General features: G+C 40.5%; 1 protein-coding gene across 1 annotated transcript in view; it reads left to right on the plus strand.

The window, feature by feature from the left end:
- Positions 1-13,547, plus strand: part of PRKCI (protein kinase C iota) — a 70,566-nt gene that overhangs the window by 43,191 nt on the left and 13,828 nt on the right. The window contains exons 9-12 of the mRNA XM_079766737.1: positions 5,805-5,981; positions 6,407-6,504; positions 8,103-8,189; positions 10,642-10,777. Coding sequence (XP_079622863.1) covers positions 5,805-5,981; positions 6,407-6,504; positions 8,103-8,189; positions 10,642-10,777 — 498 coding nt within the window. The remainder of the gene's footprint in view (positions 1-5,804; positions 5,982-6,406; positions 6,505-8,102; positions 8,190-10,641; positions 10,778-13,547) is intronic.

A 13,547-nucleotide genomic window follows, 5' to 3' on the forward strand; every position in this document is an offset into this window, starting at 1 on the left:
CAGCGGAGTGGTTAGGGGGTGATCAGGCTGGCAGGCAGAAGCGGTTAAGGGTAATCAGGAAGGCAGGCAGGCAAGCAGTTGGGAGCCAGCAGTCCTGGATTGTGAGAGGGATGTCCGACTGCCCGTTTAGGCCCGATCCTACCAGGATCGGGCCTAAACGGGCAGTCGGACATCCCTCCAGGAGTCCCAGATTGGAGAAGGTACAGGCTGGGCTGAGGGACAACCCCCCCGCCGTGCACGAATTTTGTGCACCGGGCTTCTAGTTTTCTTATAATTGACTTCTAGTTTCATACCACTGCAGTCAGAAAAGATGCTTAAAATTATTTCAATCTTCTGAAATTTATGAAGACTTGTTTGTGACCTAACATGTGGTCTGTCCTGGAAAATGTTCTCTGTGTACTTGAAAAGAATGTATATTCTGCTGCTTTGGGGTGAAATGTTCTAAAAATATCAATGACATCTATTTTGTCTAATATGTCACTTAAGGTTGCTATTTCCTTCTTGATTTTGTCTGGATGATCTATCTATTTATGCCAGTTGGGTGTTAAAGTCCCCAATAATTACTGTTGAGCTGATCCTATAGCTCTATCAATATTTGCTTTATGAATTTAGGTGCTCCTAATTGGGTGTGTAAATGTTTACAAGGGTTATATCTTCTTGCTGGGTTGATCCCTTTATTATTATGTATTGTCCTTCTTTGTCTCTTGTTATAACCTTTGTTTTAAAGTCTATTTTGTCTAATAGAAGTATTGCTACCCCAGCTTTTTTGTTTGTTTATTTCCATTTGCATGAAATATCTTTGTCTATTCCTTTATATTCCATCTGTGTGTGCTTTTGATCTGAAATGAGTCTCTTGTAGACAACATATGTATGAGTCTTGTCTCTGATCCATTCAGCCACCCTGTGTCCTTTGATTGGAGCATTTAATCTATTTACATTCAAAGTGATTGTTGATAGGTATATAGTTACTATCATTTTGTTATTCATATTTGTTTTTCTTTTTTTCTTAAAGAAGTCCCTTTAACATTTCTTGAAATACTGGTTTGGTGATGATGAATTCTTTGAGCTTTTTTTTATCTGGGAAACCTTCATCTCTCCTTTGATTTTTAAATGATAGCTGTGCTGGGTAGAGTAATCTTGATTGTAGGTCCTTGTTTTTCATTGCTTTGAATATTTTATGCCAATTCTTTCTGACCTATAAAGTTTTTGTTGAGAAATCAGCTGACAGTCTACAGGAGCTTCCTTGTAGGTAACTAACTGCTTTTCTCTTGCTAATTTTAATAGTTTCTCTTTGTCTTCAATCTTTGGCATTTTATTTTATTTTTATTTTTTTTTTTAAATATATTTTATTGAATTTTTTACAGAGAGGAAGAGAGAGGGATAGAGAGCTAGAAACATCGATGAGAGAGAAACATCGATCAGCTGCCTCTTGCACACCCCCTACTGGGGATGTGCCCGCAACCAAGGTACATGCCCTTGACCGGAATCGAACCTGGGACCCTTGAGTCCGCAGGCCGACGCTCTATCCACTGAGCCAAACCGGTTTCGGCTGGCGTTTTAATTATAATGTGTCTTGTTGTAGGCCTTTTGAGGTTCATCTTGTTTGTGTCTCTGTGCTTCCTGGACTTGTGTATCCATTTCTTCCACGAGGTTAAGGAAGTTTCCAATCATTTTATCAAATCAGTTTTCAATCCTTGCTGTCACTCTTCTTCTAGTTACTTGATGATGCAAATGTTAGTAAACTTGATGTTGTTCCAGAGGTCTCTCAAACTGACCTCATTAAAAAAAAATTCTTTCCCTCTTTTTCCTGTTCTGATTGGGTGTTTTCCACTACCTTGTCTTCCAAGTCATTGATTTGATCTTCTGCTTTATCTAATCTGTTGATTCTTCTAGCGTATTCTTTATTTAAGGTATTGGATTTTTCATTTGTGATTTTTTTTTTATGGTGTTCATGTCCTTTTTTATGTTTACTATCTCTTTGTTGAAGTTCTCACTTAGTTTATCTACTCTTCATTGAACTTTCTTATAACTGGTGTTTTAAACTCTGTACCTGGTAGATTTCTTGCCTCCATTTGATGTAGTTATTTTTCTGGAGCTTTCTCCTGTACTTTCACTTGGGGTATGTTTTTTTGTCTCCTCATTTTGGCTGCCTCTCTGTGTTTATTTTTGGGTATTAGGTACATCAGCCATGTCTCCCAGACTTGGCAGGATAGCCTTCTGTAGTAGGTGTCCTGTGGGGCACAGTGACAATCTTCCTGGCCACCTGAGCTGGGTGCTCCAGGATTATCCCTGTGTGGATTGTCTGTGCCTTCCCGTTGTAGTTGAGCCTTGATTGCTGTTTGTTTGTCAATGGGTGGGGCTGACCCTCAGGCTGAGTGGCTGTGAGGAATGGCCACAACCACAGCAATATTCGCCCCAGCAGGGCTGTGGTGTCTGCTGAGACCACGCTTGGTATGTGCCATTTTTGGAAGTAATTGGTTGGTGCTCTGTTGTGGTCTTAGGCTGGCCAGTGAGCGTGTTGGTTCTGGGGCCTGTTGTAGGGGCTTTGTTGCAGGCGGAGGTCATCTGCTACCTATGCCCAGCCCAAGGACACCTGGTAGAGCTACAAAGTGATCTGAAGTTGGCAGCTATGTGTGTTGGCCCCAGAGGTCTGTGGAAGAGGGCAAGGTGTAACCTGAGGTTGGCTACCAAGGCACAGGGCATACCAAGGGTAACCACCACCTGACGGGGCCTGCAGACCTTGGGGGAGTTTTTAAGAAAGCTGTTGGCGGGAGCTGAGGTTGCCTGTGAGGCACAGCCCCTGAAAGAGCCAAGGCAGTGTGTGAGTTGGGTGGAGTGGGGTCTTAGGGTGTCACCACCATGGGGCAAGCATTCTTCACCAGGTTAATGCAGATTCAGATTTGGTGCCCACCTACCCCTAAAGGCTGTGTTAGGGGAGGGTTCAGCACAGGGACAGTGGTGGCCCTCACCCCAAAGCCATACAATTCACTTTCTCCCCGTATGTCTTGTGCCTTTTGAGCTGCTGGCCCTTTGTGGAAGCTCAGGGTGACTGCCTGTGAGCAACTGAGTCTCTGTGCGGGCCCTTTAAGAGGACTGTTAAGCTTTGAGTAGCCTTCTGTCTGACCTGGAAGGAATCCCCACAGAGTTGGGTGGGTGGGGGTCTCAATGAGTCACCAGGAATAGGTGAGTGGTGTTTACCTGTTTAATGTAGATTCAGATTTGGCACTTGCCTGCCCCTGTAGGCTCTGTGAGGGAAGGGCTCAGTGGGGCTTTCGCCTTGAAGCCACACAACTCAGTCTTTCCCAGAATGTCTCTGGTGCCTTTCGAGCTGCTTAACCTTTGCTGGAGCTCAGGGTGAGTGCCTGTGAGCAAGTGAGTCTGTGCACGGGCCCTTTAAGAGGACACCTGGGTTTCCAGCTGCCCTCATCTCACTCTGCTGGGATGGAATTGCTGCTGGTTTCACATCCAGCTGTTGCAGGGACTACTCTTCCTGGCACTGGATTCCTGGGATAGGAGCTGGTGTAGGGCTGGGACCCCTCGCTCCTAAGTGGGACCTTTGCTGGTAGGATATCCCTCCTGATTCTCAGCTGCCACATGTGGGTGTGGAACCAGCCTGTTTTGAGTCTCTGCCCCTCCTACAGGTCTTGATGTGGCCTCTTCTTTATATCCTTAGTCATAGCAGCTCCATTCAACTAGTCTTCAGGTGGTTCTCCAGATGGATTGCTCTGTTTTTTAGTTGTCATTTTGATGTGGGAGGAGGTGAGCATAGTGCTTAACTACTCCACCATCCTGACCAGAACCCATTGACATTGTTTTGCTAGTCTATTACTGGTTCTTCTAGGGATTGCATCTTACATCCTTAACTTATTTAATTCAATAACAATTACTAATTATACTTTCCCCATTTCCCATCATATGCAAGGACCTTAAAACACATTAAATTTACTTACTTTCCCTTTCTGCCTTTGGTGCTAATTTTGTCACATTTAAAAATGGTGTGTGTGTGTGTGTGTGTGCGCGCGCGCGCGCGCAGTCAGTCCTTATTTAGGTTTATCTATATTTTATTCATTTTTTCTACATTCCTTCCTGCATGTCTTCCCTCCCATATGAGATCATCTTTCTTGAAGAATTCAGTGTTTCCTTTAGAGAGAGCTGACTAGTGATGGATAGATATCCTTAATGTTCATCTGAAAAGGTTTTTATTTCACTTCTTTTTTTAAGGCATTTTTGCAGGATATAAAGTTGTAGATTAGCAGGAGTTGGGGTTAGGCCCTTTGAAGGTAATATTCTTGTGTTCTGGTTTTTGTAGCTTCACTCAGTCCCATTTGACTCTTTTATAGTTTACTATTAACCATATGAAGTCTGTATATTGCTTTACTTCTAACCATTCTCTCCTTTCTTAATCTGCCCTAATTTGGTTTTTCTTCACTCCTCTTTATTTATCCATTTTACCAATTCAGATTATTCTAAATTTTGATGTATAATCCTTCTTTTTAAACTTTTTTTAAAGTTTTCATTACATTTCATTAAATGTATACACACACACAGTGCTTACTTGTTTCTTTATCTTTCTCAAAATTTACTATTTGCTTTTCTTGATTCTCCTCACTTCAGAAAATTCATACTTAATTCTCATGGGTACATCTGTTGATTGTATGCTGAGAATTTTGCAGCTATCTAATAAAAGATTATCTTCAGTCTTCTTTATAAATTACCAGAAGCCCGCGTTTCTAGTTGTGAATGAATTATAAGGCTGTTATTGTCATGCCAAGGGAGCCTTGGTGTTGTGTAAAAAAGGTTTTCTAGTAGCTGAACTGCCTCATGCTTGTTTTCTGCTTATAGTTCTCAGTGTTTCTGAATGTGTCCTTTCATTAGCTCAGATTTCATACATCAGACTTCCAGCAGACTCATTCATCTTGCTGTCCCATTATAACTTCTAACTACAAAATGAAAACCCAAGCTCATTATCTTATCCCGTGCTCACACTTACATTTTTCTATCAGTGTACCTCCACTCTCCCAGTCACCAAGATTGGTGTCATTTTTATTCATGCATCCCCATTATACCCCAAAGTTTTACCAGATCCTTTTTTTTTTAATTGATTTCAGAGAGGAAGAGAGAGATAGAAACATCAATGATGAAAGAATCATTGATTGGCTGCCTTCCCCCACGCCGCCCTACTGGGGATCCAGCCCGCAACCCGGGTATGTGCCCTTGACTGGAATCGAACCCGGGCCCCCCAGTCCACAGGCCGACGCTCTACTCACTGAGCCAAACCAGCTAGGGATTACCAGATCCTTTTTAAGACATCCTTTAGCATTTCTCAGGTTTCAACTCCCTCTCCATTGCTGTCACCACCCCTCTGACCTCAACTCGTGAATTTGTCCCACTTCTTGAGTAGTTAGATTGCATCGTTTGTAATGATGTTTGAAAAGAATTGTTAAGAACTTAAATCAGAAAATATTTTTTAAATAGTCATAGGTATAACTAGGTGTTAGGAATATATTTATGCAAAATACTTCCAGTTATAACTTTCTTAGTTGTTAATCCTCATGCAAGGATATTTTTTCTATTGATTTTTTTTAGAGAGAGTGGAAGTCGGGGACATTGCGGAGTGAGAAACATCAATTGGTTGCCTCACACACGTGCCCTCACTGGGGGCCAGGGATCAAGCCTGCAACCGGGGTACCTGCCCTTAACTGGAATTGAACCCATGACCCTTCAGTCCTCAGGCCAATGCTGTATAACCACTAAGCCAAACCTGCTAGGGCCAGTTATAACTCTGACATAAATGTTCTCAACAGGCAATGAACACCAGGGAAAGTGGCAAAGCATCATCCAGTCTAGGTCTTCAGGACTTTGATTTGCTCCGGGTAATAGGAAGAGGAAGTTATGCCAAAGTACTGTTGGTACGATTAAAAAAAACAGATCGTATCTATGCAATGAAAGTTGTGAAAAAAGAGCTTGTCAATGATGATGAGGTAAGCGCAATGTTTTATTACTTCTAAACTGTTAAATTGACTTAAGTGTACCATTTCAGAGAAAAACCTCAATGTTTATGACTTATTTCAGTCTATTTTTCGAAATAATGCCTCAAATGGGTTATATAAAATATTTTTAAAGAAATCTGATGATTAGGTTTTTTAAAAATCAAACCATATTATGATCAAGGGAAAGTACTTGATTGAGCTTTGAAAAAGTTTTCTAGACCATTTCATAATATTGAAATATTTACTGATAGTGTTTTTTTTCTCTTTGTATATAAATGGTTGTTGCATGATTATTCATTCTTTGATATTTAGCATAATTAGTTAATAATTGCATTTGTGATCATTGAATTGCCAAGAACAAATATAGTTTGATGATATTCCAGTTTGATAAATATTTCTTTTGTATTTTAAAATAGGATATTGACTGGGTACAGACAGAGAAGCATGTTTTTGAGCAGGCATCCAATCATCCTTTTCTTGTTGGGCTGCATTCTTGCTTTCAGACAGAAAGCAGGTAAGGTCGGAAGATAATGGAGTGATTACTGGGCTTTACATACTTTACATATTACACAATAAGAACTCTTTATACTATAAATCCTGAAGTGGTAGTCATGGAGACAGACACAACAGTATGATGCTTATGATTTCCTGACACACGAACTCCCATTAGTGATATCTGTTTGGATTAGCATGAAGAAATTATCTGCTTAAAAAATATAGCCTGGTCAGGGGTGTGGGCGGGGGGTGAGGAAGGTAGAGGGAGACAATGGCGGGGTAGGGGGGGGTGGGAACATCTATAATACTTTCAACCATAAAGATGAATTTATATATATGGTTGAAATATGGCAATAGAAATTCATATTTTTAAATATCCCTAAGGTTTTAGCTTTAGATTTAAAGTTTCCCAGAGTGGGTCTGGGAGAGGCCACGCGCCCCTGGGTCCGGGTGAGGCCACGTGCCCCTGGGTCCGGGGGAAGCTAGATCCCGGGTCCGGGCGAGGCCGTGTGCCCCTGGATCCGGGTGAGGCTGGATCCCGGGCCCGGGAGAGGCCACGCGCCCCTGGGTCCGGGTGAGGCCATGCGCCCCTGGGTCCGGGTGAAGCTGAATCCTGGGTCTGGGCGAGGCCGTGTGCCCCTGGATCCGGGTGAGGCTGGGTCCCGGGTCCGGGTGAGGCCGTGGGCCCCTGGATCCGGGTGAAGCCGTGCCCCTGGGTCCGGCCGAGACCAAACCAGAGGGAGTCGGACCTGCATTACCACCATTTGTCCACCATCCAGAGCTGAGGGGTCAGTACCGACATGTACTCATAAGGAACTGGTGGACATTGATATTGGGTCTCAAAAGAACTGTTGGTCCAGAAAGAAACTCACTACAGACTGATTCATTTGCCTGTCAGCATAACTATTATTGCTCCTCGCACATTCAATTCTTATAAGTATATCTCTAGTGACACATGATTTCGCTCATCTAGGGGAAATGTTGAACAACATAGACTGATGAACAAGAACAGAACCAGAAACAAGGAGGCATCGATCAGACTATCGGGCCTCAGAGGGAGGATAGGGGAGGGTGGGGGGAGGGGGGAGGGATCAACCAAAGGTCTTGTGTGCATGCATATGAGCCTAACCAATGGTTAAGTTCAACAGGGGGTTGGGGCATCCATGGGGAGGAGTGTGGGATGGGAATGGGGGGATGAGGACAAATATGTGACACCTTAATCAATAAAGAAATTAAAAAAAATAATAATAAAATAAAGTTTCCCAGAGTTTAACTAGGGGGAGAAATCCTAACTTCTTTACCTTAAGGGACAGTTGAAGGGACTTATCACGAAAACGCTAGAATTGGGGTGGGAGTGGGAGGGTCTGGATTGCAATTGGTACTACAGAAATAGCAGGTTACAGAATACTATCATGCTGGTTTACTTTCTTGTATCTGCTGTGATTAACAGCTTTCTACTACCACCACCCTTTGTTTCCACCAAATTCCTGGGATTTTTGTACAGGGTAAATGACAGAATGCTCTTTAAGTTGTGACTGGTCTCTACAATGTTTAAAATGCACAGTTACATTTCCTTCTTTTGGACCTTGGTTTCATGTGTTCTCTCCTATGTTTTAGATTGTTCTTTGTCATAGAGTATGTAAATGGAGGAGATCTAATGTTTCATATGCAGAGACAAAGAAAACTTCCTGAAGAACATGCCAGGTAAATTTCTTGATTATTGTTTGTGTTGGGACTTTGGGGAGCAGCTGTGGGACTTTTATGTGCCAGTGGTGGAAAACAGTAGATAAATTATTTTTAAAAAAATATGTATATTTTATTGATTTTTTACAGAGAGGAAGGGAGAGGGATAGAGAGTTAGAAACATTGATGAGAGAGAAACATCAATCAGCTGCCTCCTGCACACCCCCCACTGGGGATGTGACTGCAACCAAGGTACATGCCCTTCACCGGAATTGAACCTGGGGCCTTTCAGTCCGCAGGCCGACGCTCTATCCACTGAGCCAAACTGGTTAGGGCAGTAGATAAATTATTTATTTTGATACTGGTTAATTCTTTGTAAGTCATGTGGGAGGCTAAGCTAAAAGTTATTTTGCATTATAATATAATACAATATATAACATTATATAGTATGTAATAATATAATTATAAGCTTTAAAAAAGTATAAATAGTATTAGAGGGGAAACCTTTAGTCAACTAAACCAATTGCTTTAAAATATTTTGTCTATTCAGCATCAGCCTCTGAAATAATTGAATTTACAAATACTTATTAATCTTACCAGTTTTGCAGTGATCTCTGACAGTTTTTCATTAGAAAATTATTATTCGTACTAGAGGCCCAGTGCACGGATTTGTGCACTGGTGGGGTCCCTCGGCCTGGACTGCACCCTCTCACAATCTGGGACCCCTCCAGGGGATGTTGGAGGCCCAGTGCATGGATTCGGCCCAATCCCTGCAGGCCAGGCCGAAGGACCCCACCCGTGCACGAATTTGTGCACCGGGCCTCTAGTATGCATATAAGCTCTTTGGTTAATCTATTCCTGCCCTCCCCCCTCTCCCCTTCCCTTTGAAATTCATCAGTCTGTTCCATGTTTTCATGCCTGTGCGTTGAGCATCTGCCCCCTGGTGGTCAGGGTGCATCATAGCTACCAGTGGAATGGTCGAAAGGTCGGACACTTAGCATATTTGCCTTTTATATATATAAATATACTTGAGAGTAATAAAACAGTTTCTCTTAAGCTATTATACATGCCTGACTATTCTTGTAATTATAATTTTTGAATTGGTCTGAGTTTGGCTTTTTTCCTGTGATTCCATATGTGTTGATGAATCAGAGCAAAGAGCATTAAATATTATTTGTTTAGTGCCCTATCTTTAATATTATTATATAAGATTGTAAATTGTTTCTATATTGGAAGAGTTAGGTGGGAAGGATCATGGCCTTGGATAAGAAGTTTAGTTCATCAGTGCCATGGCTTGATTTTTACTCATAATTAGCAGTAATTCTCACTCTTTTGTGCTTCAGAAAAGTAATTAAAAAAATGAAGCTTGTGAGTTTGTACACATAGGTAACAAAGGTTAGAGATTTTATTTCTTTAAAAATAATTTAGTGAAAATCTTGCTAGTTCATTAATTACTTTTCTTGTCAGAAACAGATAATATCCTTCAATTTTATAAGAAGCTATAAATTATATCAACTAAACCTCAGGGCCAAACTGTTCTTTCTTTTATTTACTGTATGTTTATTGTTTATTTAGGCTTTATCAAATGGTGGCCCTTCAATACCAAAGCCACGGATGATATTTTATTTTGTGAATACATAGCCAGTATTTGTTCCTTGTTTGTTCACTGGGACATGGGGAAAGTAGTCCAGTTTTATTGTATTAAAGTTCCAATTTTGTTTGTTTTTTTACCATCTTTGCTTTTCTAGAAACCAAAGTACAGACTAAAGGCTCAAGTTCCCTATTCATAGAAGTAGCTAGAAGGTATATATTCTGTATCTCCAAACAAGATTGTGATCATCTTCATCTAAGTAGCCATAAACCAGCTTGGTATTTCATTTTCATTAGTCAGGTCAAAAGTTCTGGTTATCACCAATGAGTTGGTGACAATTTTAAAACTTCTTTCTTTAATATTAAATATTATGGTTGCAGAATAATTTCTTTCAATTCCTTTTCTAGGAATTTTGGTATGGATTTTATGGTTTCAGTGATAGACTTTTAGTGTTCTTTCTATTCTACACGAATCAGTGGGTCTTAGCATTTTGTGAGGTCACTGGTCCTTTAGAGAAGTGATGGCAACTCTGTAGAAGATGTGCATACGTGTGCACAGGTACTTACACTTTACCCCAGTTGTGGGAGCATGGACTGCCTGAGGCCCATCCAGATGAAGAACCCCTGTTTGAGACTTTCAAATTGATAACTTCATGAGTTTGATTTATACTGGATCTTTTATAATTATGTTTTGGGTTCAGATGTTTTAAAGTAGGACTTTAATTTGTGTTTGGTATTGTTCCTAAAAACACTGAGAGGAAAAAAATCTTTTAACATGATTTTGATGTTTTAATTTGCAGACAGGAGTATGACTTAAATACCTTTCTCTAGAAATTTACAGTTTTAAAACTTGAATCAAATGAGTTTTTTCATTTTATTTTAGATTTTACTCTGCAGAAATCAGTCTAGCATTAAATTACCTTCATGAACGAGGGATAATTTATAGAGATTTGAAATTGGACAATGTATTGCTGGACTCAGAAGGACACATTAAACTCACTGACTACGGCATGTGTAAGGTGAGGGAAAATTCTAGTTATTCAAAAGCTCTCAGATACTCATAAGATTGTTTTGGTAAAATAACTTCATACTTAAAGATGGAGAAATGATTGCTACTTTGTTTAGGATACTTTTTGGAATTGTAGCACAAAATCAAGTACACAGGGTGGGGCAAAAGTAAGTTTACAGTTGTTCGTATGGAAAATAATAAATAAAAGAATAAACTGTTTTACATATTCACAACTGTAAACCTACTTTTGCCCCACCCTGTACTTTTTTTTTAACCATTTACAAAATTCCATATTTTCTGTGAGTGTTAAATGTCCTACAATGCGTTAATTTCTACGTATGCTCTGTAACCTTTTTTTGAAAGTTGTGATATTATTAAAATTTTGAAGATAAAAATTATCTACAGTACCTCAACTTTAACACAACTACTTGCATATCATCTTCCATTTTTTGCCATTTAATTGTAATTCTCAATAATGCATTTAAAATTTTCCTAAGAAATTTATCTCTTTTTATATTTAAATATTTAAATATCTGACATAAAATACAGTTCATTCTTAGGACATGTCCTTAATTCTTGATGTTTTATTCTTTTTATAACAATGTTTTGCTTAAGGGTTCAGTCTTTTTCCACAAAATATGAAATGAATGCCCAGGATATAGAATGTTCTTGTTTTATGACTTAGAGTCAATATTTAAACTTACCTAAAGTCAGACCTCTGGCAAATATTGGATGAATTTCTTTTCCTTGTAACAATTCCTTGGGAAATCTAAAACACTAAAAAAATTTTATGTAGTTTCTACAGAAATACTTCCTTTTTAGGTTTAATTAATTTGATCAATCTCTTCACTTTCTCACTAGATGCTTTTATATAAAGAGTGCTTAGGATAGTGATGACTAGAGGCATATGAAAACTTGAATTAATAGCTTCAGGCTTATGTTTGAGATATTTTGTGAACATTGATTTTTATGCACTGAAAAACTTTGACCATTTTATGAATTATTTATTTACTAGAGGCCTGGTGCACGATATTCGTGCACTCGGGAGGGGGGGTGTCCCTCAACCCAGCCTGCGTCCTCTTGCAGTCTGGGAGGCTTCGGGAGGTCTGCCTGACAGCTTAGGCCCTGTGGGGAGAGGGCCTAAGCTGTCAGGCGGACATCCTTAGCACTGCCACGGAGGCAGGAGAGGCTTCTGCCACCGCCACTGTGCTCGCCAGCCATGAGCCCTGCTTCTGGCTGAGCTGCATTCTCCCTGTGGGAGCGCACTGACCACCAGGGGTCAGCTCCTGCATTGAGCGTCTGCCCCCTGGTGGTCAGTGCACATCATAGCAACCGGTGATTCCACCATTTGGTCGATTTGCATATTAGCCTTTTTTTATTATATAGGATTTATCAGCAGGGGGAATTTTAATAGTAACATCTCTGTTATGCTGTAGATAATTTAGCTGATGGGCCTACGTTTAGATAATTCAGTCAACAAGTGAATGATTTAGCATAGCTCTGTTACAGGTTAACAGACTGCATTCCTTGCCTCTGACTTTTGCCCTAAATGTGAATGTCATTTATCATTAAATTATATGTCAAGTCATTGCCAATAGTACAAAACAACTTAAGTCACAGCCATATTTCCGCGTGTACAGAATAGCTTATATATCCCTATGAGGGATCACAAAATAATCTTTAGAGTCACAACATATTACTAAATATTTCTTTTAGATGTTTATAGAAGTGTTATAGCTTATAGAGTAAAATTTAAAGAAAAATACACACACTATGCCTAAAATATCTTAGGAGGGACACATCAAGAACCTCATAACAGTGGTTGCCTCTAGGGAGCGGGAGCAAGATGTGTCAGGGACAGGAATGCGAAGAAGTCTTGATTTTTCAATGTATATCTCCCTCCCCCTATTTTTTTGTTTAGAATTTTTACCATGTAATTTAACTTAGGGAAGTGGTTAAATTCTAGGTACATACATTCAGTTGAATTTTATGTAGTCATTAACAATAAGAAGTCTGTAATTACATAGGGAATTACATGGTTATAAAGTAAAAGAAGCAGATGCTTAATTGTATATTTAACTATCTTGTTGATTTCATTTTAAAAAAATCTTCTTGCTTGTTTTTTTAAATATATTTTTATTGATTTCAGAGAGGAAGGGAGAGAGAGCTAGAAACATCAATTATGAGAGAGACTCATTGATCGGCTGCCTCCTACATGCCCCCTACTGGAGATCGAGCCCGCAACCAGGGCATGTGCCCTCACCAGGAATCGAACCGTGACCTCCTTTATGACTTAGTATTTGGTCAGTATCTCACGTGTACTTAAAAAAGATATATAATCTCTATTTTTCAAGCAAGGAGTCTCACACACACACACACTCTCTCCCTCCTTCTTCCTTTCTCCACACAGAAGCATAGGTAGACATATTCTATCTATACTAATAAAAGGGTAATATGCTAATTAGACTGGGTCGACTGGCCATCTTTTGGACATCTGACTTCCTTCCAGACAAAGCCATGGTGGTGGGGGCCGAGGCAGAGGCAGTTAGGGGAAATCAGGCCGGCAGGGGAGGGCAGTTGGGGGCGATCAGTCAGGCAGGCAGAGGGGTTAGGGGCAATCAGGCAGGCAGGCAGAGGCAGTTAGGGACGATGAGGCAGGCAGGCAGATGAGCAGTTAGGAGCCCGTGGTCCCAGATTGCGAGAGGGATGTCCGACTGCCGGTTTAGTGGGATCGGGCCTAAACTGGCAGTCGGACATCCCCCAAGGAGTCCCTGATTGGA

This window comes from Cnephaeus nilssonii (assembly GCF_951640355.1).
Source record: "Cnephaeus nilssonii genome assembly, chromosome: 3".
In the NCBI taxonomy this organism is placed as follows: domain Eukaryota; kingdom Metazoa; phylum Chordata; class Mammalia; order Chiroptera; family Vespertilionidae; genus Cnephaeus; species Cnephaeus nilssonii.